The sequence below is a fragment of the Mangifera indica genome, chromosome 14, assembly GCF_011075055.1.
Source record: "Mangifera indica cultivar Alphonso chromosome 14, CATAS_Mindica_2.1, whole genome shotgun sequence".
NCBI lineage: Eukaryota > Viridiplantae > Streptophyta > Magnoliopsida > Sapindales > Anacardiaceae > Mangifera > Mangifera indica.
The window spans coordinates 2,721,426-2,733,562 of NC_058150.1; the positions used below are offsets into that span (position 1 = coordinate 2,721,426).

Sequence of the window (12,137 nt, forward strand, 5' to 3'; positions counted from 1 at the left end):
ACAAATTAGGTTGGTACTTGCACAAATTTTGCACAATTTTTGCACAGATGTACTTGCACAAATTTTGCCCGATGATGATGGTGATAACAACAGGGGAGTCACATTGTATGAGATCAACCTTGAATCTCCCATCGATGTTATTGGTGGCTGCCATTTTTTCTGATAGTTGAAGAAAAGTGGTGAATTATTTGACAACATGTGCAGGAAATTTATAGGGTCGTCATGTAAAGACACAATAATTTGAAAGCGTATTACAAAGTTGACATTACTCAAGAGTGTGGGAAACTTAAAAAAGATCCAAGGACTATTTATCACTCAAATTTTAATAACAAATAGAGATTTATTTATGAAATTTTAAAAATTTAAAAATTTATTTTTAAATTAATTATTATTTAATTTTTTTATTAAAAGAAAGGACAAAATTATTATTTTGTTATTAAACTCTAAAATCTTAAAAATTTATATTATTTTTCTTCTTTAGTTTGAAAAATTAATAATACATAAAATTTGAAAATAAGGGGTTTGACCGATTCAAAGAATGATACATTAAGACAATTCTGAATTAAACTCATTGCGTTGGACATTATCCAAGAATTTATATATACCCTGCTTTTCTTCACCACTTGTTTTTATTTGAGTTAATTAATATTCATCACTCTTTTTATTCTCACACACAACTAATTTGAAATTATGCTCACTTATAATTTAGTTTGATCTTATAGTTGTCTTTGCACTTGTAGAAACCAACGTTGGTAAAAGTTTTAGTGTTGATTTCATGCACCCATGACTCTCCACACTCTCCCTTTTATTATCCTTCCAAATCCAAATTGCATAAGGCTGTTGTTCATTCACTATGTCAAATCAATCTTATCACCGTCATAATCAGCCTCTGAAAATTTTCCTCCGGCACCCCTGAATCCCAGTTGTGGAGATTATTTAGGGACAATGTCCATCAGAACCCTCATTGCAGGGGCTACTACCGGCAGCAATCTCACGTGGATTCAATGTCAGCCATGCATAAAATGCTACCAGCAAAAACTCTTTTTTTCCTAAAATTCTTCGACTTACAATCTCCTCAATGCAAACATCTTAGCAACAACAGACGTCGCCAATCAGGTACAAACTTGTGTGGGTACACCAAGATGGAGCCGTCACTGAAGGAAATCTGGCTCTAGAAAATTTGGCCACGAAAGATTCAACTGCTGGAAGTGCTGACAAACTTCGGAATATTGTTTTTGGCTGCGGATGTAAGCCCTTTTGATGAAAACGTGTCGGGTCTCATGGCCTTGGTAGAGACCTGTCTCGCTAATATCTCAATTGAATTCTTCAATCGAAGGAAATTTTAGTGATCTTGATATTTTTTTTATTAATTTAGTTGAAAGAACACAAAATGTTTCATCACGTTACCATAGAAGCAATTAGCGTTGGAAACAAGAAGCTGTCATGCACTGATTCTGATAAGGGTAACATCATGATCGATTCAGACATAACTGCCCAAATTTTGCACAATCTTTGCACAAATTAGGTTGGTACTTGCACAAATTTTGCACAGCTGTACTTGCACAAATTTTGCCCGATGATGATGGTGATAACAACAGGAGAGTCACATTGTATGAGATCAACCTTGAATCTCCCATCGATGATATTGGTGGCTGCCATTTTTTCTGATAGTTGAAGAAAAGTGGTGAATTATTTGACAACATGTGCAGGAAATTTATAGGGTCGCCATGTTAAGACACAGTAGTTTGAAAGCGCATTATAAAGTTGACATTACTCAAGAGTGTGGGAAATTTAAAAAAGATCCAAGGACTATTTATCACTCAAATTTTAATAACAAATAGAGATTTATTTATGAAATTTTAAAAATTTAAAAATTTATTTTTAAATTAATTATTATTTAATTTTTTTATTAAAAGAAAGGATAAAATTATTATTTTGTTATTAAACTCTCAAATCTTAAAAATTTATATTATTTTTCTTCTTTAGTTTGAAAAATTAATAATACATAAAATTTGAAAATAAGAGATTTGATCGATTCAAAGAATGATACATGAAGACAATTCTGAATTAAACTCATTGCGTTGGATATTATCCAAGAGTTTATATATACCCTGCTTTTCTTCACCACTTGTTTTTATTTGAGTTAATTAATATTCATAACTCTTTTTATACTCACACACAACTAGTTTGAAATTATGTTCACTTATAATTTAGTTTACTCTTATAGTTGCCATTACATTTGTAGAAACCAACGTTGGTGAAAGTTTTAGTGTCGATTTCGTACACCCGTGGCTCTCCACACTCTCTCTTTTATGATCCTTCCAAATCCAAATTGCATAAGGCTGTTGTTCACTCACTATGTCAAATCAATCTTATCACCGTCATAATCAGCCTCTGAAAATTTTCCTCCGGCACCCCTGAATCCCAGTTGTGGAGATTATTTAGGGACAAAGTCCATCAGAACCCTCATTGCAGGGGCTACTACCGGCAGCAATCTCACGTGGATTCAATGTCAGCCATGCATAAAATGCTACCAGCAAAAAACTCTTTTTTTCCTAAAATTCTTCGACTTACAATCTCCTCAATGCAAACATCTTGGCAACAACAGACGTCGCCAATCAGGTACAAACTTGTGTGGGTACACCAAGATGGAGCCGTCACTGAAGGAAATCTGGCTCTAGAAAATTTGGCCACGAAAGATTCAACTGCTGGAAGTGCTGTCAAATTTCCGAATATTGTTTTTGGCTGCGGATGTAAGCCCTTTTGATGAAAACGTGTCGGGTCTCATGGCCTTGGTAGAGGCCTGTCTCGCTAATATCTCAATTGAATTCTTCAATCGAAGGAAATTTTAGTGATCCTGATATTTTTTTTACTAATTTAGTTGAAAGAACACAAAATGTTTCATCACGTTACCATAGAAGCAATTAGCGTTGGAAACGAGAAGCTGTCATGCACTGATTCTGATAAGGGTAACATCATAATCGATTCAGACACAACTGCACAAATTTTGCACAAACTTTGCACAAATTAGGTTGGTACTTGCACAAATTTTGCACAATTTTTGCACAGCTGTACTTGCACAAATTTTGCCTGATGATGATGGTGATAACAACAGGGGAGTCACATTGTATGAGATCAACCTTGAATCTCCCATCGATGATAGTGGTGGCTGCCATTTTTTCTGATAGTTGAAGAAAAGTGGTGAATTATTTGACAACATGTGCAGGAAATTTATAGGGTCGCCATGTAAAGACACAGTAGTTTGAAAGCGCATTACAAAGTTGACATTACTCAAGAGTGTAGGAAACTTAAAAAAGATCCAAGGACTATTTATCACTCAAATTTTAATAACAAATAGAGATTTATTTATGAAATTTTAAAAATTTAAAAATTTATTTTTAAATTAATTATTATTTAATTTTTTTATTAAAAGAAAGGACAAAATTATTATTTTGTTATTAAACTCTAAAATCTTAAAAATTTATATTATTTTTCTTCTTTAGTTTGAAAAATTAATAATACATAAAATTTGAAAATAAGGGGTTTGACCGATTCAAAGAATGATACATGAAGACAATTCTGAATTAAACTCATTGCGTTGGATATTATCCAAGAGTTTATAGATACCCTACTTTTTTTCACCACTTATTTTTATTTGAGTTAATTAATATTCATCACTCTTTTTATTCTCACACACAACTAGTTTAAAATTATGCTCACTTATAATTTAGTTTACTCTTATAGTTGTCTTTGCATTTGTAGAAACCAACGTTGGTGAAAGTTTTAGTATTGATTTCATACACCCGTGACTCTCCACACACCCTTTTATGATCCTTCCAAATCCAAATTGCATAAGGCTGTTGTTCACTCGCTATGTCAAATCAATCTTATCACCGTCATAATCAGCCTCTGAAAATTTTCCTCCGGCACCCCTGAATCCCAGTTGTGGAGATTATTTAGGGACAATGTCCATCAGAACCCTCATTGCAGGGGCTACTACCGGCAGCAATCTTACGTGGATTCAATGTCAGCCATGCATAAAATGCTACCAGCAAAAAACTCTTTTTTACCTAAAATTCTTCGACTTACAATCTCCTCAATGCAAACATCTTGGCAACAACAGACGTCGCCAATCAGGTACAAACTTGTGTGGGTACACCAAGATGGAGCCGTCACTGAAGGAAATCTGGCTCTAGAAAATTTGGCCACGAAAGATTCAACTGCTGGAAGTGCTGTCAAACTACCGAATATTGTTTTTGGCTGCGGATGTAAGCCCTTTTGATGAAAACGTGTCGGGTCTCATGGCCTTGGTAGAGGCCTGTTTTGCTAATATCTCAATTGAATTCTTCAATCAAAGGAAATTTTAACGGTCTTAGTATTTTTTCTACCAATTTAATTAAAAGAACTTAAAATGTTTTATCACGTTACCGTAGAAGCAATTAGCGTTGGAAACGAGAAATTGTCATACACGAATTTTGATAAGAGTAACATGATGATCGATTCAGACACGACTGCAATGTATATTCATAGTCAGTCCTTTGACTAATTGGTGACCATTGTGGAGAGAGAATTAGAGCTTGTTTCGAGGTAAGGGCAAGGCTTCTCCCCTTATCACACTTCATTTTTGCTTGTAGCATTTTATGCACGGCTGGCATTTAATCCAGTGTAAGGTTGTTGCCGGTGTGGGCCACTGAACTAATCTCAGCGGTACTTGCAGAAATTTTGCCCTGACTACGATGGTGATAACAAGAAAGGGGAGTCATGATGTATGAGATCAACCCTGAATCTTCCATCAAAACTTGGGTGGAAAATAGTCATTTGGCCTTAAAAAAAATCTTTTTTTTCCAAAACAGAAACGTAGAGATTCTTAAGTTTCCCATTTAATAAGATATTGCCGTCTGCCACCACATAATGTGCTACTTTAGGTGATCAAATCGTTATATGTCAAAATCAATTTTGTAATTTATAGTAAAGATTTATGAAATATTAAGTGCAAATTGTACCCAAAATTGTGATAAGCCAATTCGAAAGAAATAGAAACGCTGCACTTGCACAGCAAAACCAATAAGAGTTCAATCTCTTAATACATCAATTACATTACTAATAATATGGACTACTTGGCAAACCCTCATAGTTTTTATGAATTTATAAGACACCCACTAGTGTTGGAAAATTGACTAGCTCCCCACTACTTTTTCTTTGTTAATGAAAGTATGTTGGATTTTAAATTGTCTTTCAGGGTTGCCAGAGCCTAGAGGGTTTTTATGGCCTCACGGCGACAACCACTGAAGCCAACCGTGGGACTTCATGAATGCCATCAAAACCATGAACATTAAGCTCTTATTTTCAAAAAATAATACTATATATATCTATTTTATGTATATAAATATGTATATACTCATACGTATTATCACATAATTAGATATTATTTTATCTTTAATTTAAAATCATCAAATTATATAATGATATATATAAATGTGCATACATTTGTATATCTAAAATAAATATACATAATTCCATTATATTTTCAATATTGAAAGATTGCAGAATTTGTGAAAATTATGAAGATTTAGTATATATAATCTTAAATGATTCATCATTAAAAAACTTTGGTGGCCTCAAAATTATATTCGCCTCATCTAACAAATCAAAGCTATTTAAGCATCATATATTTGTCATTAAATATAGAATATTGAAATTGGAAAAGAAATTAATTAACAATGGAAACACTAATTGTCAAATTTATAAAAATAAAAATAAAAATGTTGCTTTCACAATTTTTAGACATTTTGTATCAAGAGAAAAGTGTGGAGCAGATTGTTTGGCCCATCAGTTAGGTGGGTTAGAGCGTGCTGATAATAACAGCAAGATCACAAATTCGCAACCTCCAATTGCCACCCGTGGAATTCACGGATCCATTAATTTTAAAGAAAAAAAGTTTATATTATAATTATTACTTTATTATTATTATTTTTTTAATAATATTACATACAATATTAGAGTGACCCGATTCTTGAGTGTGACATAATTTGTTAATAAATTAGACTAAAATTTTATACTTTGAATCAGTTTAACCTATTTAAAATGTCTAATCACCGAAAATGGCTTGTAAAAGGTTACCACCGTTTTATTTAATTAAACCCATTAAAAATAATTTAATTACCTTTTGTATATTTAATTTAGCAGGCAGAAGCAGAAGTAATATTTCTGGGACAGCTTAGGCACCCTCATTTGGTAAGATTAATTGGGTATTGTTACAAGGAAGAAGAAGGTCTCTTTATGTATGAGTTCATGCCTCGGGGCAGCTTGGAGAACCACTTATTCAAAAGGGAGTTTGCTTTATTAACATTAACTAATTTGAATTAGCCATAAAACTGTTGATATTTATAATTAATAGTGTGTAAATTAATGAAAAGTTTAATTACTTAACCAAAAAGAATATAAAATGTGGCATCTGTAATTAATCAAGTTCTCTGATTGGACCATCGCTATTATTGTTTTATTTAAGAAAACAGGAAGCACATAATCTTCGTTTTTTTTTTTTAAGATCAACAAGTAAATGAGAGGGGGTTAGTCAAAATTTGCGTGGCGATTTAAAAAAATAATAATAATAATAATAAAAAATATAATTAATAGATCTTAATTTTTTTAAATACCACCAAAATTTACAAATTTTCATATATATTTTTATTATATCATAAATTTTTTAAAAATATGTATTAATTTATATTAATAATATGTATCATATTATACAATACAATTATTATATTATATTAATAAAAAGGTTTAAAGGCTTGTTCTCATATAAATATTACTCTTTTATTAAATTTTTATCTGTTAATTTTAAAAAATCTAAATAATTACTCATCTATTAAATTTTATTATTACTTTTAAAAAAATTGTTATTATGAGATTTAATTTTTTTAAAAATAATTTATGCTCATTTTTTACTTTAGTTTTGAAAATTAAAAATTTTGCCTCTAATTTAATTTTAAAAAATTATTTTTTTACCCTTATCATTTGGGGTTTTTAAGATTTTCATATTTTATGATTAACAGTTGCCCTCTCAAAATTTAAAATATTATATTTACACTCTCATAAATATATTTTTCTTTTTAACAACTATTTTTCTTAGTAATTCACTTCAACAGATTGTCAACTACTCTGATAACATCTCATCTCTCTCTCTTATGATTTCTTGATATGTACACTATCAAAAATCTGATTAAAATGATTAAATTTTTTAAAATTTTAAAACTTTAATATATACACTTATTATATTATTTTTTAAAAATATATATTAATAATATTTATCGTATTACCCTACCTATTTATAATATCATAATAATTTAACATATCTTAAAATATAGGCCAAACGACTATTTCCCACCCAAGGTTTAGCGTTTTCTCAAAAGTCCCCCCTTTAACTATGGAAACACCAAACACCCACCCATGGCTGGTTAGATTTAACCAAACTCTAACGGTGGTAGCGGTAAAATCGTCATTTTTGCTATAATATTAAAAATAAACTAAAATAGAATCTAATTTTGCCCCCCTAAACTTTAAAAACTAAAATTTTCCCCCACCCTAAGTTTTAAAAAATCACAGTTTCACCCTAGGGTTTGGTTTTGAAATCTCCGACGACCTCTCCGGCTCCGTTGCCGACGACCGTTCCCTCCCGAAGCAACCTCTCCTTCCGGCGATCTTTTTCCTCCCATTTGGAGGTCCGATCGGCGCCCGGAGTGTTGTGAGTTCGTCTTCCCAGACGAAGTTTTTCGTCTCCCACGGCATCTCCAGGCGTCGATCGGACCTCCAAATGAGAGGAAAGAGATTGCCGGAAGGAGAGGTTGCTTCGGGAGGGAGCGGCCGTTGGCAACGGAGCCGGAGAGGTCGTCAAAGATTTCAAAACCAAACCCTAGGGTGAAACTGTAATTTTTTAAAACTTAGGCGGGGGGAAAATTTCAGTTTTTAAAGTTTAGGAGGGCAAAAGGAGATGAAATTTTCAAGCATTAGGGTTTGGTTAAATCTAACCGGCCATGGGTGGGTATTTGGTGTTTTCATAGTTAAAGGGGGGACTTTTGAGAATACATCAAACCTTGGGTGGGAAATAGTCGTTTGGCCTAAAATATATATATATTATATGTTACTTATATAATGACAAAAAAATAGATGGGTGGCCATATTGTACTAATCTTCTTTAACCATACGAAACCGGTTACGACTCTCGATTGGATCCGGCCGAGCAGTCAATGGGCTGCCTTACAATATTATAATGCTGGGGAATTGTAACTGTCAGTGTAATATTATAATGCTAGGGAATTGTACCTGTCAGTGTCAAATTATGATGTGATATGTAGTCCAGGTCACATACATTTCAACATGCTCCTTTAATAGGCCTTTTGTCACTTATGCACATAGGTAAGCCCAAAACAAATGTCACTTGAAGAATCATTGGCCTTTCAGAGATAGGTTTACCTGCAGTTTAGCTCCGCCCATTGAATTTTAGATTGGAAACCTAAACTTCAACGTTGTTTAGTGCCTAGGTCTCTGCTGCAAAGAACTCTCTCTGCCTCTGAATACAAAATTGCCGATGTCTTTGTTTATTTTTTTTGGGTTGAATACAAGTAAACATTTCCATTGAATTTTAGATTGGAAACCTAAACTTCAACTTTGTTTAGTGCCTAGGTCTCTGCTGCAAAGAATTCTCTCTGCCTCTGAATACAAAATTGTTGATGTCTTTGTTTATTTTTTTTGGGTTGAATACAAGTAAACATTTAATGTACTATCTATACATTTCATGCCTCTCTACCCAATCCACACTTGCCCCTAGTCAAATCTATGAATTATCCTGACTGATCTCTTAATACAATTGTGTCAAGCGACTCCTTTCAAAACGATCATAAGCAGGCCTAGTCCTCAAGAACAAAAGCACACTACAGACCAAACCCAGAACGGATAGGCATCCCCACCATAAAAAGGTTAAAAAATAACACTGTCTCCCCATGCACACCACCGAGTCTGTGGAGATACCTTTAGCGTTAGGCCTCACATTGGCATCATAAACTATGGCTGCAAGAAGGCCATAAACAAGTGAACCTATCGGGATGTTGGTGATCAGAATGTTGTGATTGACTCCTACACTATTCGGGCCAAACAATTCTGATGTTATGGAAACTGCAGCGGCAAATATGAACCCAGAGCTTAATCCAATCAGTGCTGTGCCTGCGTGTAGTGCCATTGACTTCCCGGATACCGCCAGCAAACATAAAGCCACCGGAGTTGGCAATAGCGCAATCGCCAGCCATCCTGTTCTTGCAAAGTACATTTTACTGCATACACAAAAGTCTGGCTAATGTTTCAGTTTCACACTAGTTTGATGATTAAATAAGTTTTTAGCTTTGGGTGAAATGGTAACTTACGCTCGGATGTAGTCTGGCGCAGCAGAGAGCAGGCGGCCGAAGAAGGAGAAGGAAGAATAGAGAGTGAGAAGAGTGGTGGTGCTGGAGCTTTGTCCTAGAGATTGTGCAATTTGACCGAGATTGTTGCTGTAAACAAGGCCAATGGTTCCCCCACAAAAATATGCAATGTAATATAGCCAAAAATCCAGCCTGCGTACAAGCAATTTCGCCGAGTGCTCTTCTCCAAGCATTGCTAATTTATCCTTCCCAATCACTGTCTCACAGAAGCCATCACTCTCAGCGCTCTTCTGTCTAGAGATACTATGCCTAGAACCATTATTTTCGCTTAAAAGATGACCATTTTCATGGCTACTTGCCTCACGGGAAAGAAGCTCTTTATGCAGCTCGAGATCATCAACATCAATGAGAATGAAGCCAGAGCCTTCGAGGCGAAAGCTCGAATGGATGGTGCGACGAAACCAGTCTCGAGCATATATGATTCCGGGGATGAACAATGGAAAAGCAAGAAGGAAAAGGGCTCCACCAAAGAAGAGACGAGCTGTTGGTCCAGCTGATGAGTTTGATCCAAAAAGAAGGAGATAGACACCGGTGAAAACAGCGATGAAATTCAATATGAGAAAATTGATAGAGTCACGTTTAACTCCATCAGGAGGAAGAGGGTCTAAAGAAGGCTGGCGAAGAATTGGAATGAGGGCTGCAAGAGAAGTTATGAGAGGAACAAGAGCGTTTAAAAGGAGATATAACGAACTTGATGAAGAGTTGATTGCATTGCCAGCAAGAGTATACAAGGCGGCACTCACTCCATTGAAGCTGACTGTAAGTGAAAGAGCCAGAGCTCGACTTGCAGGGAAATTTCTGATGCAAAGTACGAAACACACTGTGTTGAACCAACAGATGCTGCACCCCGCTAACAAACATAGAAGAAACACCTGCAAAAAGACTCTTTGTATAATTTTATTTACGTAAAATACATTATTTTCTATGAATTTTGTTGAAAAAAAAAATTAAAAAGAGAGATAGATTTTCCTGGAAATTAATCAGGAGCAGCCATGATTGGCCGTGTTGCCATTGTCTCCATTTAAAAAATAAGCTTCACCTTCCCTTTCAAATTTCTAAACTGATTCCATTTCTAACTTTCTCAGCCACAGAATAAATACTAGAACAAACCCAGCAACCGAGACTACGTGTTTCAATGTAGTCCCTAAAACACATGTAGCCATTAATTACCAGTGTCCTTTATTAAAACGTTTTCATAAAACAAAAAATTCCATTGATCCTCTTTAAGATAGAATTCTAAATATTTCTCTAGTTCCTCCGAATTCCAGAAACTGGGAAAAAATGAAAATGAATAATACGAAAATGAATCTGTAAAAGGAATTTAAAAACCAATAAAAGTCCCGAAAACAGCATACCAAAATATAAGGCAAAGAGATAACATTTCTGATAACAAGCCATTGAAGGCCGTAACTGAAGAATCCCATGAAAGCCGCCATGAAAAGAACGACCCACAAAGGCATATATATGAGCGCCAAACCTGAAGACCACCCGAAGACCTTTCCTAAATCGGAGGCCGTCGCCAAGTAATTCAACTGCAGTTGGGAAATCCCCAAAACGGATTTCAAATCCGATGAATACGCAGAGAAATCAAAGTTTGTTCCCGTGAAGGCTTGAATCCAAATCGTGGCCACTAATATCATCCATTTTCTTGACTGTCCTGCCATGAACAGCAACCCCAACAGTAACTTTACACGCAGCAGCCACGAGAATCTCCGCCGAGGGATTCGCTTGATGAAAGAGTTTCTGTAAGAGGATTTGTGTTTGGTTTGATGATGATGAAGATTATCAAGTTCTTTACGTGGCCTCATTTATAATGGAGCTCAAAATTTATGGTAATTTTTTTGGTTTTTATCTTTCCTTTTGTATTCACTCTTGTTTTTTTTTTTTTTTTTTCTAATTAATTTTTATGATTTATACTAATATTAGTAGATAATTCAAATTACTTTTAAGTACATTTAATTTTATCGAATAACTATTCAATCTCCTTTTTTCTTTCTCCCTATTTTGAGTAATTTTGATAAGTGACGTTCGTCTCCCTATTTTTAAGTTAAATTTTTGAAATTCCATTAAGGTCCGTAGCCATTTGAAGAACGCAAACTGAATAGAAAATGAAACAATTATACCCCCAAAGCACAATTTGTGTGATAAAAATATTTTATTTTAAAAGAGTATAAATTCAAATTTTTTTGACGATAAATTATTATATCAAATATAATTAATTCAATTCTAATAAGAAAATGTAACTAAAATAAATACCTGATTTGATTAAAAAAAAAAAAAAAACCAATTGGAGGTCACCTCTCTTAAGCCAATCTACCTCAGTTGGACACTTTAATAGCTTGCCCTTACCTCACTTGGGACTTGCCAACTACCAAGATTCTAATGGTATTTATTTCTTATAGTAATAAAACTGTTTCTATAATCCTTACTCTGTCATAGTCTACATACCATGTAAATATTATTTCACAAATCACAACAATATTTACATACCTTAACTGTTATGGGGAAGGAAATCTTATTTAAATTGGATTTTAAAAAAAATTAATTAAATTAACTACTTTAAATAGATAAAATTTTAATTTAATGACCGATCTTATAACTATTATTTTAAATAAATTAAGAATTTAATATTAAATTATTATTAGAATGAATTTAAATTTT

The 12,137-nt window shown here is 33.8% G+C and overlaps 1 protein-coding gene across 1 annotated transcript; it reads right to left on the reverse strand.

The window, feature by feature from the left end:
- Window positions 1-8,715: 8,715 nt before the first annotated feature.
- LOC123196808 (protein NUCLEAR FUSION DEFECTIVE 4-like) lies at window positions 8,716-11,266 on the reverse strand. The gene is made up of 3 exons (XM_044610933.1): window positions 10,832-11,266; window positions 9,420-10,348; window positions 8,716-9,329 (listed from the first exon to the last, which is right to left on the reverse strand). The coding sequence occupies exons 1-3, from the start codon at window positions 11,138-11,140 to the stop codon at window positions 8,861-8,863; spliced, it is 1,707 nt and encodes a 568-aa protein (XP_044466868.1). The 5' UTR covers window positions 11,141-11,266; the 3' UTR covers window positions 8,716-8,860.
- Between the last annotated feature and the right edge of the window lie 871 nt (window positions 11,267-12,137).